The 27,837-nt window shown below is 46.6% G+C and overlaps 1 protein-coding gene across 1 annotated transcript in view; it reads right to left on the bottom strand.

Moving 5' to 3' along the window:
- Positions 1-27,837, bottom strand: part of SEC22B (SEC22 homolog B, vesicle trafficking protein) — a 259,272-nt gene that overhangs the window by 12,868 nt on the left and 218,567 nt on the right. Inside the window, exon 3 of the mRNA XM_069231074.1 lies at positions 1,038-1,198. Coding sequence (XP_069087175.1) covers positions 1,038-1,198 — 161 coding nt within the window. The remainder of the gene's footprint in view (positions 1-1,037; positions 1,199-27,837) is intronic.

Below are 27,837 nucleotides of genomic sequence, written 5' to 3' on the forward strand. Positions count from 1 at the left end.
GAGGCATTGAGAAGGCTGTGGGAACGAGATCATGGAGAATTCTCCAATGACAAGTGGACTAAGGTGCTCCTAGGACCTAAAGAGATAGGTTAAAAATCCTACACATGATCTATTATACCAAAACGCTGCTGGCTAAAATTGGTAGAATAGATTGCACTGGATGTCTCCTTGGCGGTGGGCAGAGGGGAACTTTTCTACGCATACCGTGAGACTATCCCACCTTACAGCCATTTTGGGAGGGAGGAGTGCAATCCCCAGGCACAGTAACATGCTTGAGTCTGAAGTAGGAAGGGAAGTTTTGCATCTTGAGTATATGGGGCGACTGGGAAGGTACCAGATATCAACCCCTGTTTTGCAATTTGGGTTTAATGGCAGCCCGGTGCAATGTTGAACAACTGTGGGGCTCCCAACCCTACCTCAACTAGTGTGATGGAGTGCGGACTTGGACTGGTGCATGGGAACTGAGCGAGTTATATATGAAGGGAGAGGGTGTTTGGATGAATTCCGGAACAATTGGGACACATGGAGAAATTATTGTGGCCTGCTTCACTCCTTTATGATAGAAACACTCCAGAGGAATACCCTATCAACCTACTGTACCCTTAGGGGTATTATTGGACATGTGTCACTCTACAACCTGTATGGTCATTTTCGCTGTTTAGGTGTCACTACACATGAACTACACATGACACTTGTGGACTAGGCTAGTCATCACTTGTCACCTGTAGTAATGCTGTTTGTTTTTTGTGCTTCAATAAAAAAAGAACATGCAAAAAAAGATGACCACACCAAGACCTTTTCTGTGAAATCGTAAACCATCTAAATACATGCTCTGTCATCTTTTGCCTTCACAGCTTTCTTCATTTCTGTCAAGAAAGGGGAAGGCTGGCAAACACTTGTTGCCTTTAACTATTATGGAATGTACAACGCTTCAAACGGGAGTACAGGACAAGTTATAAGATGATATTCATCACCTGAAATACAAAATAAAGTATATTCATGTAAATATAGACAGCTGCATCCTGGTAACACCTTACCGAATTCAATGAAGGAATACGGCCTGGATACAGTGGGCACCTTCTTTCCGTGCTGTTCATCGAACTCGGACTGCAGATCATCGAGGTAAGCAAAGGCAAGCTTTTTGGGGAAAGCTGCTTCACAAAGAACGAGATAACAAACTCCATTCTCTATCACATAACTAGAATTTAAAGCAGAAGAAACATCACAGAGCTGAACTCGGGCTTGAATCATGAATACTAATCTCTGATTCATAAAAGACAATGTCTACACAAGTACACTACAAACCTAAGTTATTCTGTTGTATATGGATTCAATTGATATTTTGCACATTACTTGACACGGGCTTGTAAATCAGTTTTTGACTCATTTTTTTTAGCTCTATTTTACAGTAGCGAATAGGCGAACGGATATAATCTAAGTGCAAATTTAAATTAAACTTAGCACGTATTTTACATTACTACCAAAAGGCCTGTAAAGGAGATAATTGGGTTCACATTTGAATATTCTTAATTACCAACACTGGAAAATAAGTTAATCATGGGTATCTTACAACATTGGTATTGAATCTTGTACAGTTTCATATCATTTTTGAAACAACGCTCCTGCTTATAGTGGTAGGAGAGTAGACGTTCCGGTTTACAGGAAGAAATCAGTCAATGACACATGCCGAACTGAGCCTCGGTGCAACTTAAAAGTGCTGCTGATCACTGGTGTAAAGAACAAAAAACGATAACGGCTGAAAGCGGGATCTGTTTCTTTCGTTCTGCCTTAGAAATGGTAATACATATCTGTTTATTGTGTCCTTATTTTCCAGTAATGTGGGTCAACTCTTTTAGGAACTCTTTAGAGCTAACTGCGGTATCGAAAGATAAAGAAACGCTGTAAACATACAGGTAAGTTTATTACAAGTCAAGGATAAAGTTAGGGAGCTGCCGGGGGCACACAGTGTGACCAACTGTCTCTTACTTGAATATAAACATTGTATGTGGTAATACGGAACGTGACAATAATATAAGCATCTACTACCAAGGATACTCTAATAAATAGCCTTGGTTTTCTAAACAAAGGTGTTGCCATCTTTGAATACCTAGCGGTTTAGGAAATTTCTGAACTTCAAAAGTTCTCTTCTCTGCGTGCTCTGGCCATTCTCCATCTTTGCGTGTTGTGACACTGCTCTGATGCGGAGCCTGAACATAGTTAGGGCTCCTGGATTTATGGTATTTTTTTTTTTGACATCTCCGTCTGTATTTATCCATATTATTTTTTGGGAATTTTATCTGTATTCATCCAAATTTATTTTGGGTTTTGTGAAAACATGAAACTGAAGCGGGTACATAGCTACATTTATTTATGTGTATGTGCATTCATGCCTGAAAGCCTGACAGGATTCAATGATACAAACACACTCAGTTGATAAAATATGCACTTATAAGAAAACATTTAAATGTTAATATCAAGAGTGTGCATATCTACTGCTGTTTAAGGCTCTTTACTAACATTTCTTTTTTTTTAAGCCCCTTAACTGTCAATCCGCACAACTATTGGCATGGCAGTCATGACAGACAACATTCAGAATCACTCAAAAAACAACCCAATTTCTTTTATCCACATTAAAAAATAAATACAGACAGGAAAATAAATGGTTTTCTTAGGGAGACAATCATAATACTTGTACTAGGAGAAGACATTTGGGTGTTTTTGCTAGGGTAGCGGATGCAGCAGCCATCTGGGGACATTTTCCAATTATCATGGGCATGCTCAACCCTACATTATTCCAGTACAACTGGGTTCCTCTCCTCTTGCGAGCCTTTGGGGGACATGATGTTGGTAAACAGTAGTGGGTTTCAAGCTGCACCATGTGCCTGGTGCATGTGGTTTTGTCATGGATTAATTTAGCTCTATGGACAGACGGAGGAAGAGGCTGCAGGACCAGAGACCCAAAGAAATGAATGTGGAAGGAGTAAGTTCTGCTGCACTGTGTGGCTCCAGTGCCGATTGGGAGACAGAAATCTGCAAAAGATTAGCCAGAGGGAGTTAGCAAAGATGATAAGTCCCACTGCATGAGACAGACCATGTTTGGGATCATGTTCAGGTACGGGGAGTTGCTGGCCCCTGTCCACATCAAAGATAATGCACTCCCTACCACACAACACTGTAAAAGAAAATTAAATCAAAGCACAGAAGAACAACAACTTGCGTGTGTATATAACTTGTTGACGGCTACTTTGACAGACTAGAAGAGGGTTACAGAGCACACGGAGCCAATGATGAGTAGGCTGCCCTCTGCAGGATGCATGGGCTTACACAGCCATGAAGACGTTTCGAATACTTAGACAAAAATGTATGATGCCCAGAGGGAGGACTTCCACTATTTGCATTTCCAACATGCGTTATTTAAATGCATTCTGGAGGCACCCAACTACCGGATGCCAAACCACTGGATGACAGAATACTTGATACTTGAGGAGTGCCTGCAACGCAAGGCAATATCTCTAATTTATAGGAAGCTCATAAATAACTTACCAGATGCCCTAGAGGCTTTAAAGTGGCTGTGGGAACGAGATCTTAGAGAATATTTTGATGACAAGTGGACTGAGGGGCTCTTAGGACCTAGAGAGACAGAAATTAATACATGGTCCCGCCTTGTTTAGTTGAATATCCTACAAAAGATTTATTATAACAGAGTGCTGCTTGGTAGGATTAATAGCTATGGATGCCTCCTGGGCTAGGGAAACATTTCTACACATATTGTAGGACTGTCCCGCCTTACAGCCTTATTGGGAGAGAGGAGTGCAATCCCCAGAGACAGTCATATGTCTGACACTGAATCCAGAAGGGACGTTTTGAGTACTGAGCATATGGGGCGACAAGGAAGGTACCAGATATCAGCACTTGTTTTGCAATTTGGGTTTAGTGGTAGCCCAGCGTAACCCTGCGCAAATATGGGGCCCTCCGACCCTACCTCAACTAGTGCAAAGGAGTGCGGTGCAGACTGGCGCATGGAAACTGAGTGAGTTATAAGACGAGAAAGGGTGTTTGCCTAAATACCGGAACATTTGGGATCTGCGGAGATATGACTGTAGCCTGCTATAGTCCTTTATGACAGAAACACTCCATGTGGAATACCTATCAACCTACTGTACAATCAGGGGTACTATTGGACATGTGCCACTCTACTACCTGTATGGTCGTTTGCACTGTTTAGGTGTCACTACACATGATTGGCCCACTTGTGGACTGAGCTAATCATTACTTGTTACCAGCAGTAATGTTTTTTTGTGCTTCAATAAAAAGAACATGCAAAAAAAGATTAGTATGCTGGTGGGCAAAATGGAAAAAAATGAAGGGATGAGCAGATCAGAATAAGCAAGAGATGGGCAGCATGAAAATAAAAAGTGGATAGATGTTGAAAGATGATGTGACTCCACAACTCAGGTCAACAAGACTGTGGATGAATGTTTTAACATGAATTGCGATGCTTGATACTGAAGTCGAGACACTGGAAAATGTTGCTAGGCATGCCGGATTTTGGCTCTGGGGGAGGGGATCTCCTTCTTTCAGGGGTAGCAGATGATAGCCTGGTGATTCAATAACGCTAGGCTAGTGAACCTATGGCAATACAAGCACTCCAGTAAGGCAGTGATGGCACGGGTTTGGGTAGAAGATGATAGCCTTCGGATTCAGGGCCTTTTCAGTAAAGCTAGGTGTTCCTGGTTTTGAGCCAGTACAGTAATCGGGCCACATGCCTTCCTACAAGAGGCACTAGCAGGGCAAAGTCTGGAGAAGGAACCCTGTTGGGGGAGCTAGTGAAACCAGGGCAATAACAATACTTGAGTAACACAGTTATAGGGAAAATAAACCTGCTGCTAAAATGGAGCATGATCCAGGTTTTTCCAAGAATTTAGCCAAACCATGTTACACTGACAACAGGACTACCAGTTAATCAAGCAAGAGCTGGTGACAAATGGATGCAAGGCCTTTCTTTGGTATCCATCAAAATAAAAAAGTGTGATTAGCCCCAAGTACATATTTTTAGACAATTACGCAATTCCTTGAGCATTAGAAGAGGCGTGGTTCCTTGCTGAAGGCACACTGCAACTGTGCTGAGAGCTCAACAATGCTTGTTTAAGGAAATCCCAATTCTCTTTTCTCCCTCTAAGTCCACCTGCTAGATAGAGCAGGGTCCTCGTGGAACTAAGGACTTTGAGCAGAATCGAAATTCTGAGATGTCTTAAAATGGAAGTAAAATGTTCTAAAGTCCTCAATATCCTATTCATCTAAAACAGTAGATGTTGTTTGTTGTGTTGCCAAGGTTAGACGTTATATAACACTGCTACATTTTATTGAGTTGTTTTCTAGGTTTGTCCTCTGCCAGCCCATTTGATTAGTTTAACGGAGTAAAATATAACAACAGTGATAAAAAACTGCACAGTGTTAAATATAAAAATACATTTTGGAAAACCTTCACAAGATTGTTTATGGATATCATTAAATACTTAATTACGTTTTTATCGTTGTGTTTTCAGTTTAACAAGACAAAAGAACCTTGGAAATCATGTAGTGTGTATTGGCTTGCGTGTTAACATTGCTTCTTTTGTTGCCTCTCTGTCTAAATGTGCAGTAGCCTAACCTTATAGCAACAGGATAATATCCTTTAGACAGTGATATGTAAAATAATGTAGCATCCAACTAGTGATTTCCTAGTGAGGAAACAGGCTGCCCTTCATTCAAATTATTTAAATTCCCAAACAAATCATGGCTGGCGCTCAGTGTTTTGAATGCCTTCTCTGGTCCTTAAACGTGCTTTTGGAAGATGGTGGCTGTGTGAAATAGTTTGATGATACCAAGAGGTTTAATAAATTACAACGCAGTACGAAACGTCCCAGCCACAAACAGGGCTGACAGATCACAGCATTGCCAACATTCTCAATGATAAAGAACCTAACAACTATCTACATTCAACAGTCCTGTAGTCGCAGTAACCTTAGAGATATCACACACCTTTCCCCCAATATGAACAATGAACCCTTAACAGAATTATAGCATAAAGCTAAAGAGATAACACAAAAGAAAATTAAGCAACTTACTTAAGAATCGGGGACACCGCAAAATCCCCTAGATATTCGGGACACTTGAATGTCTGGCCGCTTCTTCTTGGCATGAGGAGTTAGTTTCCTTATTCATGTAACTATCTAACCTTTCTTTAAATGTATTCCCTGAATTGCACACAAACCTTTTAGAAACCGGTCCTTCTGAGTTTGTAGGTTTAAAACTTTTAATATCTGGACCTTCCGAGCTTCAAAGTACAACCACTACCCTATTTAAGCTCCAAATTTGGTTATCACTCAACATGACCGCATTGTGAAACAGCTTAATCAACTTGAGAGGAGCAGACATTTTTGAGTATCCCATCCTTTGCGGGTATTTCACTCTTACTGTAACATCTAGTGCAACTTTAGTAGTGGAAGCTGCTTGTCTTAAATCATAATTTACCTTTCTTTTGAAAATGTTCTCCTTTTGGTTCGCTCTCCATTCATCTGAGTGTGTAGTCTTACCCACATCTCAATTCTTCATCCATCCTGGGCACATCAGGGAGATGTTTACGACCTCAGAACAATTCACATCGCTGAGAAATTTAATTACGCTACTTGTCCCTATGTTCTGTGTGAAGCAACTCTAAGGCCACAGGGAATATAAATCTATTAGGACTAAGACATAAGACTGTCCATTCTTGCACGAAATAGGCCTCAACATATCAAGTACAATTTCTCGCCATGCTGTACTCGGCATCGGGCTCACAACCATGGGTTGTATTCTGGTTTTACAAACGTAATCACTGTTTCAACATACAACACAATCTCTTACCATTCTCTCAATATGAGCATCCATGTCAGGCCACCAGAAGTACAGCCTAGTCTATTCTTTAGACTTCGAGATCCTTTGGTGTCTTTGATGATCCAATTGATAAATCGTGCCTCTAAGACTTGCAGCTGGGATCAGCTTGGTACCTCTCCAAAGTAAGTCACTTAGAGTTCATCACGAACATTCCAAAACCTTTGCACCTCCTCACCTACGTTTTTCTTTTGATGCCAGGCTTTTAGCGTTAGTCCAATAACTTCCTGCAAAACCACATCCTTGACTAATTCGTCTTTCCACTCATTTTCAGTGACTGCACTCTCTGTGGCTAACACCTGTAGGACGCTGGCCTGGCTTGTAGTGGGTACCAATGGGTACTTACACTCTGTACCAGGTCCAGTTATCCCTTATTAGTGTGGAAGAGGTGCTTCTAGCAGCTTAGGCTGATAGAAGGTAGCTATAGCAGAGCAGCTTAGGCTGAACTAGGAGACATGCAAAGCTCCTACTATTCCACTGGTGTCATATGCACAATATCATAAGAAAACACAATACACAGATATACTAAAAATAAAGGTACTTTATTTTTATGATAATATGCCAAAAGTATCTCAGTGAGTACCCTCAGTATGAGGATGCCAAATATACACAAGATATATGTACACAATACCAAAAATATGCAGTAATAGCAAAAGGAAGTAATGCAAGCAATGTAAAGTTACAGTAGATTGCAATAGGAGCACATAGGTATAGGGGCAACACAAACCATATACTCCAAAAGTGGAATGCGAACCACGAATGGACCCCAAACCTATGTGAGCTTGTAGAGGGTCGCTGGGACTGTAAGAAAACAGTGAGGGTTAGAAAAATAACCCACCCCAAGACCCTGAAAAGTAGGTGTAAAGTGCACCTATAACCCCCAGAGAGCACAGAAGTCGTGATAGGGGGTTTCTGCAAGGAAGACCAACACCAGCAAAGCAACAACAGGGGATTTCCGGACCTGAGTACCTGTGAAACAAGGGGACCAAGTCCAAGAGTCGCGACAATGTCAAGAGTGGGCAGATGCCCAGGAAATGCCAGCTGAGGGTGCAAAGAAACTGCCACCGGATGGTAGAAGCTGTGGATTCTGCAAGAACGAAGAGCGCTAGAAACTTCCCCTTTGGAGGATGGATGTCCCACGTCGTGAAGAAGCTTGCAGAGGTGTTCCCACGCAGAAAGACCGCAAACAAGCCTTGCTAGCTGCAAGGGTCGCGGTTAGGGTTTTTGGATGCTGCTGTGGCCCAGGAGGGACCAGGATGTTGCCACTTGGATGAGGAGACAGAGGGGGCGCCCAGCAAGGAAGGGAGCCCTCACAGAAGCTGGCAGCACCCGCAGAAGTACCGGAACAGGCACTTGGAAGAGGAGTGAACCGGAGTCCACCCGAAGACACAAAAGGGAGTCCCACGACGCCGGAGGACAACTCAGAAGGTTGTGCACTGCAGGTTAGAGTGTCGGGGACCCAGGCATGGCTGTGCACAAAGGAAAAATCCTGGAAGCGTGCACAGGAGCCGGAGCAGCTGCAAATCACACGGTACCCAGCAATGCAGTCTAGCGTGGGGAGGCAAGGACTTACCTCCACCAAACTTGGACTGAAGAGTCACTGTACTTTGAGAGTCACTTGGACAGAGTTGCTGAGTTCCAGGGACCACGTTTGTCATGCTGAGAGGGGACCCAGAGGACCGGTGATGCAGTCTTTGTTGCCTGCGGTTGCAGGGGGAAGATTCCGTCGACCCACGGGAGATTTCTTGAGAGCTCCTAGTGCAAGAAGGAGGCAGGCTACCCCCCAGAGCATGCACCACCAGGAAACAGGCGAGGGAGCCGGCAGGATGAAGCGATACAAGGTTGCAGTAGTCGTCTTTGCTACTTTGTTGCAGTTTTGCAGGCGTCCTGAGCAGTCAGCGGTCGATCCTTTGGCAGAAGGTGAAGAGGGAGATGCAGAGGAACTCTGATGAGCTCTTGTATTCGGTATCTGAAGAATTCCCCAAAGCAGAGACCCTAAATAGCCAGAAAAGGAGGTTTGGCTACCTAGGAAGGAGGATAGGCTAGTAACACAGGTAAGAGCCTATCAGAAGGAGTCTCTGACGTCACCTGATGGCATTGGCCACTCAAAGCAGACCAGTGTGCCAGCAACACCTCTGTTTCCAAGATGGCAGAGGTCTGGAGCACACTGGAGGAGCTCTGGGCAGCTCCCCTGGGAGGTGCAGGTCAGGGGAGTGGTCACTCCCCTTTCCTTGGTCCAGTTTCGCACCAGAGCAGGGCTGGGGGATCCCTGAACCGGTGTAGACTGGCTTATGCAGAGATGGGCACCATCTGTGCCCATCAAAGCATTACCAGAGGCTGGGGGAGGCTACTCCTCCCCAGCCCTGACACCTTTTTCCAAAGGGAGAGGGTGTAACACCCTCTCTCTGAGGAAGTCCTTTGTTCTGCCTTCCTGGACCAAGCCTGGCTGGACCCCAGGAGGGCAGAAACCTGTCAGAGGGGTTGGCAGCAGCAGCTGCAGTGAAACCCCGGGAAAGGCAGTTTGACAGTACCCAGGTCTGTGCTAGAGACTCGGGGGATCATGGAATTGTCTCCCCAATGCCAGAATGGCATTGGGGTGACAATTCCATGATCTTAGACATGTTACATGGCCATGTTCGGAGTTACCATTGTGACGCTATACATAGGTAGTGACCTATGTATAGTGCACGCGTGAAATGGTGTCCCCGCACTCACAAAGTCCGGGGAATTTGCCCTGAACTATGTGGGGGCACCTTGGCTAGTGCCAGGGTGCCCACACACTAAGGCCCTCATTCTAACCCCGGCGGTCTCAGACCGCCGGGGCCAGGGTCGGCGGGAGCACCGCCGACAGACCGGCGGTGCCCCGCAGGGCAGTCTGACCGCGGCGGTTTGGCCGCGGTCAGAAAGGGTAAACCGGCGGTCTCCCGCCGGTTTACCGCTGCCCTTAGAATCCCCCATGGCGGCGCAGCTTGCTGCGCCGCCATGGGGGATTCTGACACCCCCTACCGCCATCCTGTTCCTGGCGGGCAGATGGCGGTAGGGGGTGCCGCGGGGCCCCTGGGGGCCCCTGCCGTGCCCATGCCAATGGCATGGGCACGGCAGGGGCCCCCGTAAGAGGGCCCCACAAAGAATTTCAGTGTCTGCCTAGCAGACACTGAAATACGCGACGGGTGCAACTGCACCCGTCGCACCTTCCCACTCCGCCGGCTCAATTCTGAGCCGGCATCTTAGTGGGAAGGTTGATTTGCCCTGGGCTGGCGGGCGGCCTTTTGGCGGCCGCCCGCCAGCCCAGGGCAAATCCCAAAATACCCTCAGCGGTCTTTCGACCGCGGAGCGGTATTTTGGTGGGGGAACTTCGGCGGGCGGCGGAGGCCGCCCGCCGAAGTTAGAATCACCCCCTAAGTAACTTAGCACCCAACCTTCACCAGGTAAAGGTTAGACATATAGGTGACTTATAAGTTACTTAAGTGCAGTGGTAAATGGCTGTGAAATAACGTGGACGTTATTTCACTCAGGCTGCAGTGGCAGGCCTGTGTAAGAATTGTCAGATCTCCCTATGGGTGGCAAAAGAAATGCTGCAGCCTACAGGGATCTCCTGGAACCCCAATTCCCTGGGTACCTCAGTACCATATACTAGGGAATTATGAGGGTGTTCCAGTATGACAATGTGAATTGGTGAAATTGGTCACTAGCCTGCTAGTGACAATTTAGAAAGCAGAGAGAGCATAACCACTGAGGTTCTGATTATCAGAGCCTCAGTGAGACAGTTAGTCATCACACAGGGAACACATACAGGGCACACTTATGAGCACTGGGGCCCTGGCTGGCAGGGTCCCAGTGACACATACACTAAAACAACATATATACAGTGAAATATGGGGGTAACGTGCTAGGCAAGATGGTACTTTCCTACACAACCTCCCCCCCAAACGAAGGACAATAAGACTAGCCATGACCTGATGAGTCTTCATTGTCTAAGTGGAAATATCTGGAGAGTCCATCTGCATTGGAGTGGGTACTCCCAGGTCTATGTTCCACTGTATAGTCCATTCCCTGTAGAGATATGGACCGCCTCAACAATTCAGGGTTTTCACCTTTCATTTGTTTTAGCCAAATTAGAGGTTTGGGGTCTGTCTGAACAATGAAGTGAGTGCCAAACAGGTATGGCCTCAACTTCTTCAGTGCCCAGACCACAGCAAAGGCCTCCCTCTCTATGGCAGACCAACGCTTTTTTCTAGGGGTCAATCTCCTGCTGATAAAAGCAACAGGTTGATCCTGGCCCTTAGAACTGAGTTGTGATAAGACTGCCCCTACCCCTAATTCAGATGCATCAGTTTGAACAATGAATTTCTTGGAGTAACATGGGCTTTTTAGGACAGGTGCAGTGCACATGGCCTGTTTCAGCTCCTCAAAAGCTTTCTGACAGCTAGCTGTCCACAATACCTTTTTAGGCATTTTCTTTGAAGTGAGGTCATTAAGTGGGGCTACAATGGAGCCATAGTTCTTAATGAACCTCCTGTAATACCCAGTGAGGCCTAAGAAGGCTCTCACCTGGGTATGAGTTGTAGGGGGAACCCAATCTATGATAGTTTGGATTTTCCCCTGAAGTGGTGCAATCTGTTCGCCACCAAACAGGTGTCCCAGATAAACCACTTTCCCCTGCCCTATCTGGCACTTTGAAGCCTTGATAGTGAGGCATGCCTTTTGCAGGGCCTCCAAAACTTTCCATAGGTGGACCAGGTGATCATCCCAGGTGGAGCTAAAGACAGCTATATCGTCCAGATATGCTGCACTAAAAGCCTCCAACCCTTGCAGGACTGTATTCACCAACCTCTGAAAAGTGGCAGGTGCATTTTGCAAACCAAAGGGCATTACTGTGAATTGGTAGTGCCCTCCAATAGTCGAAAATGCAGTTTTTGCTTTAGCATCCTCTGATAATTTGATTTGCCAATACCCTGCAGTCAAATCAAAGGTGCTTAGATACTTGGCAGATGCCATTGTATCTATGAGCTCATCTGCCCTGGGTATAGGGTGAGCATCAGTTTTAGTTACCTGGTTGAGACCTCTGTAATCCACACAAAACCTCATCTCTCTTTTCCCATCTTTTGAGTGAGGCTTTGGTACAAGCACCACAGGAGAGGCCCATGGGCTTTCAGAATGTTCAACCACTCCCAGTTCAAGCATTTTCTGAACTTCTTGTTTTATGCAGTCTCTTACATGGTCAGGCTGCCTATAGATCTTACTTTTGACAGGCATGCTGTCTCCAGTATCTATAGTGTGCTCACACCAAGAAGTCGTGCCTGGCACAGTAGAAAAGAGTTCAGAAAACTGACCCAGGAGATTTATGCAGTTGTCTTTCTGATCAGCAGTAAGACAGTCTGCCAAAACTACACCTTCCACTAGAGCATCTTGTTCTGTGGAAGAGAAGAGATCAGGGAGAGGGTCACTCTCTTCATCCTGTCCTTCATCTGTTGCCATGAGCAGGGTGCGATCAGCCCTGTCATAGTAGGGTTTTAGGCGATTGACATGGAGCACCCTAAGGGGACTCCTGGCAGTGCCTAGGTCAACCAAGTAGGTGACCTCTCCCTTCTTTTCAACAATGATGTGGGGTCCCACTCCATTTGTATTGGAGTGCTCTTGGGGCCACAGGCTCCAATACCCACACCTTCTGTCCTGGTTGGTACTGAATCAGAACAGCTTTCTGGTCATGCCATTGCTTTTGGAGCTCTTGGCTGGCCTGAAGGTTTTTACTGGCATTTTTCATGTACTCAGCCATTCTGGATCTTAGGCCGAGTACATAGTCCACTATGTCTTGGTTAGGAGCTTTTAAAGGTTGTTCCCAACCCTCCTTCACAAGTGTTAGAGGACCTCTTGCAGGGTGCCCAAATAGGAGTTCAAAGGGGCTGAAGCCCACTCCTTTCTGGGGTACCTCCCTGTAAGCCAAAAGGAGGCAAGGTAACAGGACATCCCATCTCCTGCTGAGTTTTTCAGGGAGTCCCATTATCATTCCTTTGAGAGTTTTATTAAACCTCTCTACCAGTCCATTTGTTTGTGGATGATAAGGTGTGGTGAATTTGTATGTTACATCACATTCCTTCCACATGGCCTTCAAGTATGCAGACAAAGTTGCTACCCCTGTCTGATACAACCTCTTTTGGGAAACTCACCCTGGAAAAGATTCTCAAGAGGGCTTTTGCCACTGCAGGTGCTGTAGTGGTCCTTAGAGGAATTGCTTCAGGGTATCTTGTGGCATGGTCCACTACCACCAAGATAAACCTATTGCCTGAAGCAGTAGGAGGGTCAAGGGGGGCTACTACGTCAACCCCTACCCTTTCAAAGGGAACCCCAACCACAGGCAGTGGAATAAGGGGAGCCTTTGGAGTGCCACCAGTCTTGCCAGGTCACGCAGGACTTACAAAAATCCTTTGTGTCCTCGGACATCCTAGGCCAGTGAAACAGGGGGACAAGCCTTTCCCATGTTTTAATCTGACCCAAATGTCCAGCCAAGGGAATGTCGTGTGCCAGAGTTAGGAGGAACTCTCTGTACTGCAGGGGAATGACCAATCTCCTGGCTGCTCCAGGTTTTGGGTCCCTTGCCTCTGTGTACAAGAGGTTGTCCTCCCAGTAAACTCTATGTGAGTCACTGACATCCCCATTTTGCTGTTTGACAGCTTGCTGTCCTAGACCCTCTAATATGGGACAGGATTGCTGTGCCACACTCAGCTCCTCCCTGGCAGGCCCCCCTCCACCCAAAAGCTCAGCAGTGTCTGCTGCCAGCTCCTCTGGTGAACGTTCTGCACAGGGGGGAAATTCTTCTTCCTCAGAAGTAGAATCATATGTGGAGGGAGGGATAGTGGGTAGGGATTTAGCCTTACTAACCCTAGCTCTAGGGAGCACTTGGTCCATTGTTCCAGGATCCAAGTCACCCTGTCCTTTTTGCTTTTTGGCCTGAGCCCTGGTTAAAGCAAAAATATGCCCAGGAATTCCCAGCATTGCTGCATGAGCCTCCAACTCCACTTCTGCCCAAGCTGTTTCTAAATCGTTCCCTAGTAGACAGTCTACAGGTAAATCTGAGGCAACCACAACTTTCTTTGGACCAGTAAACCTCCCCCAGTTGAGATTCACAACAGCCATGGGGTGGCTAACAGTGTTGTTATGAGCGTCTGTCACTTGGTACTGGTGACCAAGTAGGTGTTAGTCAGGGTGTACCAGCTTCTCTATCACCATGGTAACACTGGCACCTGTGTCCCTGTAGGCCAGAACCTCAACACCATTGATTAGGGGAAGTTGCTTGTACTTATCCATATTAAGGGGACAGGCAATCAAGGTGGCCAAACTAATGGCACCTTCAGAGACTAACACAGCCTCTGTGGTCTCCCTAACAAGACCAACCCCAACTAAATTACCAAACGTGAGCCCAGCTACTCCATTGGATTGGCTATTAGTAGGTTTGCTCCCACCACCACTGCTATTACTAGGGGCACTAGAGGTTGCAGTCGGGGTTGTGGTAGTGGGAGGCTTGGTGCTTTTCTTTCGACAACTGGAATCAGTTGTCCAATGGCCTTTGACTTTACACAAATAACACCAAGGCTTTTTAACTTGATTTGAAGAGGATTTGGACCCACCAACCCCACCAGAGTGTTTTTGTGGGCCTGATGAAGACTCATTTTTAGATTTGTCCCCACCCTTGTCTGAAGACTTACCATCCTTCTTCTTGCCATCCTTGTCACCCCCTGTATGAACTTTTCTGTTCACTCTTGTTCTGACCCATTTGTCTGCCTTCTTTCCCAATTCTTGTGGAGAGGTCAGATCTGAGTCCACTAGATATTGGTGTAACAAATCAGACACACAGTTATTCAGAATATGCTCTCTCAAGATTAGATTGTACAGGCTTTCATAGTCAGAAACTTTACTGCCATGTAACCACCCCTCCAAGGCCTTCACTGAATAGTCAACAAAGTCTACCCAGTCTTGTGAGGACCCTTTTCTGGTTTCTCTGAACTTAATCCTGTATTGTTCAGTGGTTAAGCCAAATCCATCCAAGAGTGCATTCTTCAAAACTGTAAAATCATTGGCATCACTTTCCTTCATAGTAAGGAGCCTATCCCTACCCTTTCAACTGAAAGATAGCCATAGGATAGCAGCCCACTGCCTTTGAGGACCCCCTGTCCCATACAGGCCCTCTCAAGTGCAGCAAACCACTTGTTAATGTCATCCCCCTCCTTGTAAGGGGAAACTATCTTATGTAGATTCCTAGAATGATGCTCTCTCACAGGATTGCTATCTGGAATACTGCTGCTGCCACCATGGGGTCCAAACCCCAACCTCTGTCTCTCTTTTTCTAAGTGTAGGGATTCCCTGTCTAGAGCCAGCTGTTGCTGTTTAAGCTTCAGCCTGGACTCTTCCACTCTCAACTTATTGAGTTCCCTTTCTAACATCCTGTCATCAGGGTTGGATGGGTTGGGAATGATTTCACACAGGAGAATGATGTGAATGAACAGAGGGAGACCTGTCCCTAACAGTTGGCACCCTAGCAACCTGGCCTGCAGGAACAAAAACATCCCTACTGTGATGGGAGCTTCTATTACTACCAGCATTGCTAGGTGGCCTGCTAAGGGGCAGGTTAGGAAGGGAACCCCTTAACACTCCTTCAAGGGCATCCCCTGAGTCAGAGTGTGAGCTATCTACCAACTTTGATGATGAGGGGCCACCCTGGACCTTATCGTTCTCAATAAGCATATTAGATAGTAACTCTCTAGAAGGGTTCCTACTTTTCAGCACTTAGCAGATAGTGTAAGAGAAGAAAAGCAAAACTTTTTGGTTAGGTGTACATACACTGAACTTGTTTTGTATATTATTCTCTTATGAAAAGTACAAAATGACAAAGTGGTAAGTAGTCACAAATACTTATCCCATCACTGCCACCAATGTAGGAGGCTGGCCTGGCTTGTAGTGGGTACCAAGGGGTACTTACACTCTGTACCAGGTCCAGTTATCCCTTATTAGTGTAGAAGAGGTGTTTCTATCAGCTTAGCCTGATAGAAGGTAGCTATAGCAGACCAGCTTAGGCTGAACTAGACATGCAAAGCTCCTACTATACCACTGGTGTCATATACACAATATCATAAGAAAACACAATACACAGATTTACTAAAAATAAAGGTACTTTATTTTTATGACAATATGCCAAAAGTATCTCAGTGAGTACCCTCAGTATGAGGATGCCAAATATACACAAGATATATGTACACAATACCAGAAATATGCATTAATAGCAAAAGGAAGTAATGCAAGCAATGTAAAGTTACAGTAGATTGCAATAGGAGCACATAGGTATAGGGGGCAACATAAACCATATACTCCAAAAGTGGAATGCGAACCACGAATGGACCCCAAACCTATGTGAGCTTGTAGAGGGTCGCTGGGACTGTAAGAGAACAGTGAGGGTTAAAAATAACCCACCCCAAGACCCTGAAAAGTAGGTGTAAAGTGCACCTATAACCCCCAGAGAGCACAGAAGTTGTGATAGGGGGTTTCTGCAAGGAAGACCAACACCAGGAAAACAACAACAGTGAATTTCCGGACCTGAGTACCTGTGAAACAAGGGAACCAAGTCCAAGAGTCGCGACAATGTCGCGAGTGGGCAGATGCCCAGGTGATGCCAGCTGAGTGTGCAAAGAAGCTGCCACCGGATGGTAGAAGCTGTAGATTCTGCAAGAACAAAGAGGGCTAGAAACTTCCCCTTTGGAGGATGGATGTCCGACGTCGTGAAGAAGCTTGCAGAGGTGTTCCCACGCAGAAAGACCACAAACAAGCCTTGCTAGCTGCAAGGGTCGCGGTTAGAGTTTTTGGATGCTGCTGTGGCCCAGGAGGGACCAGGATGTTGCCACTTGGATGAGGAGACAGAGGGGGCGCCCAGCAAGTTAGGGAGCCCTCACAGAAGCAGGCAGCACTCGTAGAAGTACCAGAACAGGCACTTGGAAGAGGAGTGAACCGGAGTCCACCCGAAGACACAAAAGAAGGTCCCACGACGCCGGAGGAAAACTCAGAAGGTTGTACACTGCAGGTTAGAGTGTCGGGGACCCAGGCTTGGCTGTGCACAAAGGAAATCCTGGAAGAGTGCACAGGAGCCGGAGCAGCTGCAAATCACGCGGTACCCAGCAATGCACTCTAGCGTGGGGAGGCAAGGCCTTACCTCCACCAAACTTGGACTGAAGAGTCACTGGACTGTGGGAGTCACTTGGACAGAGTTGCTGAGTTCCAGGGACCACGCTCGTCGTGCTGAGAGGGGACCCAGACGACCAGTGATGCAGTCTTTGTTGCCTGCGGTTGCAGGGGGAAGATTCCGTCGACCCACGGGAGATTTCTTCAGAGCTCCTAGTGCAAGAAAGAGGCAGGCTACCCCCAGAGCATGCACCACCAGGAAACAGGCGAGAAAGCCGGCAGGATGAAGCGATACAAGGTTGCAGTAGTCATCTTTGCTACTTTGTTGCGGTTTTGCAGGCGTCTTGAGCAGTCAGCGGTCGATCCTTTGGCAGAAGGTGAAGAGGGAGATGCAGAGGAACTCTGATGAGCTCTTGCATTCGGTATCTGAAGAATTCCCCAAAGCAGAGACCCTAAATAGCCAGAAAAGGAGGTTTGGCTACCTAGGAAGGAGGATAGGCTAGTAACACAGGTAAGAGCCTATCAGAAGGAGTCTCTGACGCCACCTGATGGCACTGGCCACTCAGAGCAGTCCAGTGTGCCAGCAACACCTCTGTTTCCAAGATGGCAGAGGTCTGGGGCACACTGGAGGAGCTCTGGGCAGCTCCCCTGGGAGGTGCAGGTCAGGGGAGTGGTCACTCCCCTTTCCTTTGTCCAGTTTCGCGCCAGAGCAGGGCTGGGGGATCCCTGAACCGGTGTAGACTGGCTTATGCAGAGATGGGCACCATATGTGCCCATCAAAGCATTCCCAGAGGCTGGGCGAGGCTACTCTTCCGCAGCCCTGACACCTTTTTCCAAAGGGAGAGGGTGTAACACCCTCTCTCTGAGGAAGTCCTTTGTTCTGCCTTCCTGGGCCAAGCCTGGCTGGACCCTAGGAGGGCAGAAACCTGTCTGAGGGGTTGGCAGCAGCAGCAGCTGCAGTGAAACCCCGGGAAAGGCAGTTAGGCAGTACCCGGGTCTGTGCTAGAGACTCGGGGATCATGGAATTGTCTCCCCAATGCCGGAATGGCATTGGGGTGACAATTCCATGATCTTAGACATGTTACATGGCCATGTTCGGAGTTACCATTGTGACGCTATACATAGGTAGTGACCTATGTATAGTGCACGCGTGAAATGGTGTCCCCGCACTCACAAAGTCCGGGGAATTTGCCCTGAACGATGTGGGGGCATCTTGGCTAGTGCCAGGGTGCCCACACACTAAGTAACTTAGCACCCAACCTTCACCATGTGAAGGTTAGACATATAGGTGACTTATAAGTTACTTAAGTGCAGTGGTAAATGGCTGTAAGCTGCAGTGGCAGGCCTGTGTAAGAATTGTCAGATCTCCCTATGGGTGGCAAAAGAAATTCTGCAGCCTATAGGGATCTCCTGGAACCCCAATACCCTGGGTACCTCAGTACCATATACTAGGGAATTATAATCGTGTTCCAGTATGCCAATGTGAATTGGTGAAATTGGTCACTAGCCTGTTAGTGACAATTTAGAAAGCAGAGAGAGCATAAGCACTGAGGTTCTGATTAGCAGAGCCTCAGTGAGACAGTTAGTCATCACACAGGGAACACATACAGGGCAGACTTATGAGCACTGGGGACCTGGCTGGCAGGGTCCCAGTGACACATACACTAAAACAACATATATACAGTGAAATATGGGGGTAACCTGCCAGGCAAGATGGTACTTTCCTACACCACCCACTTACACATTTGTGAGGAAAAGGCATCCAACCATTTCTTTTAAACACATCTTTAAAGGGTTTCGGATCAGACCTAACCACAAAGAAGCTACTCCAGCTAAATCTTTTCAGTTTCCTTATAGTCCAATATATACACAAAACTTCTTTCTCAATGACAGAGTAATGATTTTTGGGTCCAATCAGAGCTCTAGAGAAGAACATGATGGTTTGTTCTTTACCATCTTTGTTTCAACACAGCTACCAAACCATTGCCACTGGCATCAGTGACCACAATTGACTGCTTCCTAGTGTCAAAGCGTTGTAAAGAGGAGCTTCTCTCAGTGCCTTCTTAATTTCCTGAAATTCTGTACCACAATTCTTGAACCATGAACATTTGATGCCTTTCTTCAACAATGATCTCATGGTGTGTGTGTGACTAGCAAACTCCGGCACAAATTTATTGTAGTACGCTGCCATACCTAAACAGGTAACTAGTTCATCCGTTTTACCAGGAACAGGGAGGTCGTCAATGGTTCTCACCAACTGTTCCTTGGGCATGATGTATCCCCTAGTTTATGTCCTAAGTATTCAGTCTTGGACAAACTAATCCTACATTTGTTCTCTCTCAAAGTTAATACCCTCTTGAAATTTTATCAGAACTAGTTTAATTCTGTCATCATGTTCCTTTTGAGATGAATTAAACACCAAAATATCGTCTTGATAAACCTTGACTCCACTCACTCCGTTCAACACATCCTCCAAGACTCTTTGGAACACAGAGGCAGCTGAATTCAACCCAAAAGGTAACCTTGTGAATTTGAATGATCCAAAAGGAGTTATGAAAGAGGTTAGGGTCGTGGAGTCATTAGCAAACTTAATTTGGTGTTACACTGCCCTTAGGTGAAGAGTAGAGAAAACTACAGTGCCATCAAGCAAGATTAACATCTCTGCAATATTGAGAAGAGGATACTTGTTGGCTATTATGTTTTTATTAAGGTTTCTTAAATCTATACAGAGTCTCACCTCAACCTAGGCTTTATGTGCGAGTACTACTGGTGCCAACCACTCAGCTGCTTCCGTTTCCAATATGATGCCTCCCTCCTTAAGTTTACGAAGTTTGGAAAGCGTAACATCACTTAAGGCTAAAGGCACTCCCCGCAATTTTAAACACACAGGTATAGCCCCTTCTTTAAGTGCAATCTTATGAGAATAGTTGGTAAGACATCCCAATTTGTCAGAGAACACTTTCTTAAATTATTTGCTTATCGACTCACACAAGTCACCATTATTTTTGTCTACAGCCGATACCACAGCATCAGAACCCACACCCGAAATGAACAGCTGGTTCACACCCTTCCCGGAATGTATTTCTTTTAAAATCATGTTGGGTTCCCAACTAGAATCCAACATAATTCCCATTTCACCCTGGTGGATCCAACTTAAAATACTGTCTCCTTTACACGAAACATACTGTTGTGTAGGTTCTCATAATGGTAATGAGGCTACTGGATTTGGGCGGTAGGATCGCCTGGGTTGTGGGTAAGGAGTACAATTCCACACAAGGTGACACCTGTCGGCCTAATCCGGGGTTTCCAGCTAACTAGCAACACCCCATCTCTGACCGAGATGATTGTGGCAACCGGGCTCATGGCAAGATAGACTCCCCAGGGAATCGTGGTACATCAGATCTCATCCCTTTCTCTTACGTGCCAAGATCTCACCCAGGAAGAGAAAACAGAGGCAGAATTTACTTCAATAAGCATTTATTAAATTATCTGCATCTTAGATAAAAGCATGTGTATAGCAATAACGAGGATGATAAAAGACAATAAGAGCAGGCATGTGACTAAAAGTGTAAAAAACAAAAACAGTCCTACCATGCTGTCTAAACAGGGGAGTGGATCTATAACCTCTCACCTATGCTAAGTATGAGCACAGCATTCTAAATCTAATCTGCCCTTTGGGTTCCCCCCCCCCGGGAGACCATTATCCCTCATACTTCAGACTTCAGGCCTCTTAGAAAAGAGGCCTGAAGTCTAAACAGACACAGTCCCCATCTGGATCAGGGCTCGGTCGTCTAAGCAGGTAGCTGTAGTAAAGCTTGCAGCAATCAGCGTACAGTCGTGGTCATCTAGCTGCAATCTCCCTCTAACGTGTCTGGGACAAAGGGGTGCTTTATAATAAAACAGCTAACATTCTAAGAGATGGTCCCCATGTATGTGCATGTGTTTTTCTGTGACTGTTGGAGACACAGCATACCACGTTGTCGGCAACCCTATCTAACTGTAGCCTTGGAGAAAGCACAAAGTGATCTACATGTCCTACTAAGAAAGTAATGCCTTCCTAGGCAAAAGAAGAATGAGATAGAGAAAATAAAACACCACCGGAAATGTAGCTATTGCTAGAAAAATAAAGCAATGCTGAATAAAATGTAATTGTGTTAAAGTGCACGGCGGCAGGCCTAGTTAGCTAACACAACGTGTTTAGAACATGGCTAAAATAGCTATACAACAATACACCTTGCCGGCAGTGAAGCAACCTTTATATTCTAACTCTTCCCAAAAACAGCCTATCAGCTTTATGGGTTGACCTCCATAAGCTAGCAGTTTAATATCAGGTTTATGCAGCTTCACTTTACATTTAAACTTGTCTAGGTAGAATTGTTTGGGAATAATGAAATTTTCGCACCAGAGTCAAACAGCATTTTGACCTGTTGACTTTTAACCAACATGGTATCCACAGGTCCTTTGTTTTTACACAGATCAACTTGAAGTACCGCCTTCCGCAGTGTAAATCATCATATCCACAACCATCCTCCTTGTACAAATGTACTATTTATTTTCACATGCCAAGTGTCTTGCGTAATCCTGCAGTTCTTTGTGTAATGGTCTCATTTAAAGCATTTATGGCATTTAAATGCAATAGCAGGGCAAGACTTACAATTTGAAAGGATTCCACTTCTACCATAACAGAAGCATTTTGATTTAACATTTTTAGTTTTAACATTAATTTTGCTACTCTCAATACTTTTCTTTTTCTCTTTAGTCTTATAGCAAGTATCACCTTCACAAGACGTCCCAGCTATGTTTTGAACTTTCGCAGGAAGATCGGTGACACACTCCTTTATTAACACTTCAACACACACAAATGAATGCTCAATACGTTTAGCCACCATAAGCATCTCATCTAGTTTGGGGTTATACTTCTGCCATAGTTCATCTTTTATTTTTTCAACATTGCACCAAAACATGAATTGATTGCATATGCGTTCCACTAACAAACATTCAAATTTGCATGTAATGCCAAATTTACATTAAGCCCATGACATAAGACTCTGACTCTTGTAATCTTTGCGTGCGTCTACCAAAATGGTATCATTCTAAAATAATGCTTACTTGTGTCAAATAATGTTTACCAAGTTTAGCCAAACATATTTCAAATTTGTTTAAATAGTTTGACTCTTCATCTGACAAATCAGGTAAATGTTCAAATACTTCCTGTCCTTCCGACCCTAAACAATGTAATAATAACATAGTCTTTCTTTCCGTACTCAAGCAAACCCCCCCGCACACACAAGCATAATGTAAAAATACCTTCTTCCACTTAGCCCACCTGATATATTGTTCCCCTGGTGTGGATAAAAAAACATGGTGGACAGGTAACTTTGTAGACCGGGGTATTGGGCTGCCAGAGTTTGAAAATATAACTAGGGCTTAGCACAAGGAAAATTATGCAGTAAATTAAAACTGACTAAATTAAAGTTGTGGAAGAACACCACCGTTAGATTGTAAATGGTTAAAAGTGTTAGTGTGCTTATCATAGCTGTACGAAACAATCACAAAGAATTTCTGGCCTTGCAATGTCTTTAGGTGTGTGTGTCACTGATACACAATGTGCTGTCCTGAACCCAGAAAGTCTGACACGCAGTCTTAAGGCGTGAGTGTCACCGCACAACAAATAATTAAAAGTTAATAGCTTTGTGATATGTATGAGGTGTCTTTAGGTGTGTGCATCACCGATACACAACTTAATATGCTGAAGCAAAATGACTGACACACAGTTTAGGAAAGTGTCAGTGTTGGCATGGTTGCCCCCCACTTTTTGCCTGATATTGATGCCGACTTGACTGAGAGTGTGCAGGGATCCTGCTAACCAGACCCCAGCACCAGTGTTCTTTCCCAAAAACTGTACCATTGTTCCCACAATTGGCACACCCCTGGACACAGTTAAGTCCCTTGAAAAAGTTACCCATAGTACCAAGGGCCCTGTGGCCAGGGAAAGTCCCCAAGGGCTGCAGCATGTATAATGCCACCCTTGGGGACCCCTCACCAAGAACATACAGACTGCCTTTGCAGCTTGTGGGTGCTGGTGGGGAGAAATAGTCAAAGTTGACAAGGCACCCCTCTCAGGGTGCAGGGCTTGAAAAATCCTAAACTTTTTACTAGACACGCGGGTCGTGTAACTTAAAATAATCTACTTGACCTAACTGTAATGTACTTGACCCGTAAACGGGTCTCAAATTGTGTGATCCTAGGCAAATAGTTTACAGTCACCTTTTTCTTAATTCTCACATATGATTGCACCTTCAAATATGTGAGCTCAACATTTCTGCAGTACAAAAAGACTCGTTTGATTAAGTAGACTAAAGTTTGCTGCGTGCATCACAAGAATCTAGGCCACATACCCATGAGGTCTAGCCCACATAACCTAAGACTTCTTTCAGTTTACTTACAACATTGTCATCAGGGCAGGAGTGTTTCTCAGTTTGTTGAAACACTCAGAATTTTAATAAATATATACTAAACCATGATGTGGTAACATATTGACATCTACACACAGTAACTTTCCAAGAAATGTCCAAAAACCTCTCCATTAGCTTGCAGCTTTACTGATATAACTATATAGATCTGATAGAGACTTCTAGCTGCAGCTTCCTTACCTTAGAATTCCCTGGCATCAGCTTCGAATCCAGAGTTTTTTCTGAGCAGTACCCTGCGCGCGCGCCGTCGGGTGGCGTCGTTCGGATCCGTGTGCGTCGACCAGATCCGCGTGCGTCGTTGGAGCCGTCTATGACGTCATGGTTGTCTATATAGACGCCGTCTCTACGTGCATACGTCAGTTCTTTTCCTTCCGCACCGGTTAAGCGCAATTTTGGAAAGAGCTACCCTGCTTCGGCGTTTGTCAATGCTTTTTTGACTGTTTGAAGTCATGTCTTCGAGAAAGACAGGATTCTAGCCGTGTGGTGCGTGTCATCGCACCATGTCAGTGACGGATCCGCACTGAGTTTGTCTTTGGTGCCTGGAGAAGGACCACGATTCCACCTCCTGCTCAGACTGTCGGGCCATGGCGCCGAAGGCCTTGAGGGAGAGATCCCTTAAGCTTCTTGCGGCTCGACATTCGTCGTCGGTCGGCGCGACTCCGCGCAGGTCATGGTCCCGCACTAGGAGGAGGTCGCGGCACCGCTCCCGGAGCCCCAAGTCCTCTTCCTCGCATTCGAGGTCTTCCGAAGGTAAGAGGCACAAGAAGAAAAAGAAGTCCAAGCGGACTTCGTCTTCGCCATGCCCGTCGGCCGATGAGGCGTCTAGGGAACGTCGACGTTCCGAGCGCGGTTCTGCGGAGCCGTCACCAGGGTCGACTCCATGTCTTCCCCCCTTTACGGGGACCGGATCGACCTCCGCTCAGATAAAAGAATTCTACGAGGCCATGCGTCTCATTTTTGAGCGGGCTGCACCCTCGGGTGGGTCTTTGGGCCCCACGGGGTCAGCAGGGGCCCCTTCGGATTCAACGCCGGCGGCTTCAGCCTCGGCGCCGTTGGGGACCCCAGGATCCGATATCGGATCCGGACCGGTGGCAGCCCCATCCTTATTCCAGATGATCCGGAGCCGGAGCGACGTCATACGACGTTGACTCCGACGGAGCCAATTCGGCCCAGATCATTGTCTGAGCATTATTTAGAACAGCCAGACGCAGGAGAGGAATGGGAGGGGTCTGAGGACCCTTTGGAATCTGGACTGCAACAGGACTGGTATGAGGATCTAGGGGAAGCCAGTGGACTGGACACGTCTCCAGTTACTGGTATGCTCTCTCCTCCTAATGTGGCTACGGAGGAGGGGACTTCTTTCGCTATGGTGGTGCGTAGGGCAGCTGAGGTCTTGGACCTAGATTTGCCTACGGTGCCAGTCAGGACGAATATCCTGACAGAAGTGCTTCAGCCGGGGGTGTTAACATCGGAGCCGTTGTTGCCCTTCAATGAGGCTCTTACAGACGTCCTTCTGGGTACGTGGTCCAAACCCAGCACAGGGGCTCCTGTGAATAGGACGGTCGGCCGCCGCCATAGACCCGCTCCCACCGACCCTAGTTTCCTGACACAACACCCCACTCCTGAGAGCTTGGGTGTCCAAGCCTCTACTTCCCGTGGTGTCCTCCCTTCCGCTCCCCCGGATAGGGAATCCAAGAGGCGGGATCAGCTTGGGAAGAAGATATTTTCTTCCACCAGCCTGGCATTGAGGTCCGTAAACACCTCTTGCCTATTGGGCCGCTGTTTCAGTCTTCCCCTACCTATACGATTGGCTGTTGAAGGCTCCTACGCCCCAGGCTCTCGTTACCCACCTCCAGACGACGGCGGACCTCTTACATTCGCTGGGGTTCACTATAAATGTGCCGAAGTCACACCTGACTCCCTCTCAGAAGCTCTCTTTCATTGGAGCTGTTCTGGACACAGTGCAGTATCGGGCTTATCCTCCCGATCAGCGGGTTCAGGATATTCAGGTTATGATTCCGCTGTTTCGGCCTCTAGCCTGGATCTCGGTGAGACAGACTCTGAGGCTGCTGGGACTCATGGCTTCCTGCATCCTGTTGGTCAAGCATGCCAGATGGCGCATGAGGGCTCTCCAGTGGGACCTGAAGTTCCATGGGCACAGCATCAGGGAAATCTTACCGAAGTGGTACAGATCTCGGAGAGGACTGCGAAAGATCTGCAGTGGTGATTAGTGAACTGCGAGTGGGTCAAGGGCAGACCCCTCTTCCTTCCCCAACCACATCTAACGGTAGTGACAGATGCGTCACTTCTGGGATGGGGCGGCCATCTGGGGGAGGTGGAGATCAGAGGTCACTGGTCTCCGGCGGAATCCGGGCTCCACATCAACTTGTTGGAGCTTCGGGCGATCCGGCTAGCATTAGAAGCATTTCTTACTGTTGTGAAAGGGAAGGTGGTGCAGGTGTTCACGGACAACACTACCGCAATGTGGTGCTGCAACAAGCAGGGCGGTGTGGGGTCGTGGACCATTTGTCAAGAGGCTTTACGTCTCTGGACATGGCTGGAACAGCAGGGCATGACTCTGGTGGTTCAACACCTGGCAGGTTCTCTGAACGCCAGAGCAGACAAACTCAGCCGAAAATGCTTAGAGGATCACGAATGGTGTCTCCATCCGGAGGTGGCGCAAGGACTCTTTCAGTAGTGGGGAGAGGCTTGGTTAGATCTGTTCGCCTCCGCAAAGAACGCGCAATGTCAGCAGTTTTGCACGTTGGAGTTTCCAAGGGGGCTTTCGCTAGGCGACGCTTTTCGTCGCAAGTGGAGTTCAGGCCTCCTGTACGCCTTTCCGCCTATACCACTTCTGCCCAGAGTTCTCAAGAAAATCAAGAACGACCGGGCCCAAGTAATCCTAGTGGCTCCGGATTGGGCACAGAGAGTTTGGTATCCAGAGCTTCTCAAAATGAGCATCGGTCCTCCAATCAGGCTGCCTTTTCGGGAGGATCTTCTGTCGCAGCAGCAGGGGAAGGTTCTCCACCAGAACCTGTCAACTCTGCGCCTTCATGCGTGGAGATTGAGCGGCGACAGTTGATGGTTTATGACCTCCCTCCCGAGGTCTGTGATGTCATTCTGGCAGCCAGGCGTCCTTCTACTAAGTCGATCTACGCCTGCCGTTTGAAACGTTTTGTTTCATATTGTTCTGAGAGGTCTATTGATCCTCTTTCTTCTTCTCTGTCTAACATCCTTTTGTTTATTTTGTCTCTCGCCCAGCAGGGTTCCTCCTTGGGGACTCTCAAGGGCTATCCTGCAGCCTTATCGGCTTTTCTTCAGTTGCCTGATCAACCATCTCTGTTTAAATCACCTATAGTTCAGAGGTTTTTGAAAGGGCTTGTACATCTATTCCCGCCTGTGCCTTTCGTTATGCCCCTGTGGGATCTTAATTTGGTTCTGACCTTCCTTATGTGTGCTCCCTTTGAGCACTTGCATAATTGTCCTCTTCGGCTGCTCACTATTAAGACAGCCTTTTTGGTGGCAATTACATCTGCCGGAAGAGTTAGGGCCTGATTACAACTTTGGAGGAGGTGTTAATCCGTCCCAAATGTGACGGATTTATCACCAGCCGTATTACGAGTTCCATAGGATATAATGGACTCGTAATACGGCTGGTGGTATATCCGTCACTTTACCGTCACTTTTGGGACGGATTAACACCTCCTCCAAAGTTGTAATCAGGCCCTTAGTGAGTTACAGGCTTTGTCATCAAAACCGCCGTATCTCACAATCTTTCCTGAAAAAGTATTTCTCAGAACTCATGCCTCTTTCCTCCCCAAGGTGGTGACCCCTTTCCATCTGGATCAAAATATCACTCTGCCCACCTTCTTTGCACCACTGCATCCCTCTAAGGAAGAGGAGCGTCTCCATCGACTGGACCCAAAAAGAGCGTTATCGTTCTACCTTGACCGCACTAAAGAGTTCCGGGTGGACCATCAACTCTTTGTGGGGTACGTTGGTGCGAAGAAGGGTCGGGCAGTGCAGAAACGATCCATTTCGCGCTGGGTCGTTCTCTGTATAAAAATATGCTACGCTTTGGCGAAGAAGCAGCCTCCCGAGGGCTTGAGAGTTCATTCTACTAGGGGGAAAGCTGCTACCACTGCGTTAGCACGTGGCGTACCGGTGGTGGATATCTGTCTGGCTGCAACGTGGGCTTCTTTGCACACGTTTGCGAAACACTACTGCCTGGATAGCCAGGTGAGAAGAGAGGGGCATTTTGCCCGTTCTGTCTTGCAGGACATCCTAG

Source organism: Pleurodeles waltl, chromosome 4_2, assembly GCF_031143425.1.
Source record: "Pleurodeles waltl isolate 20211129_DDA chromosome 4_2, aPleWal1.hap1.20221129, whole genome shotgun sequence".
NCBI lineage: Eukaryota > Metazoa > Chordata > Amphibia > Caudata > Salamandridae > Pleurodeles > Pleurodeles waltl.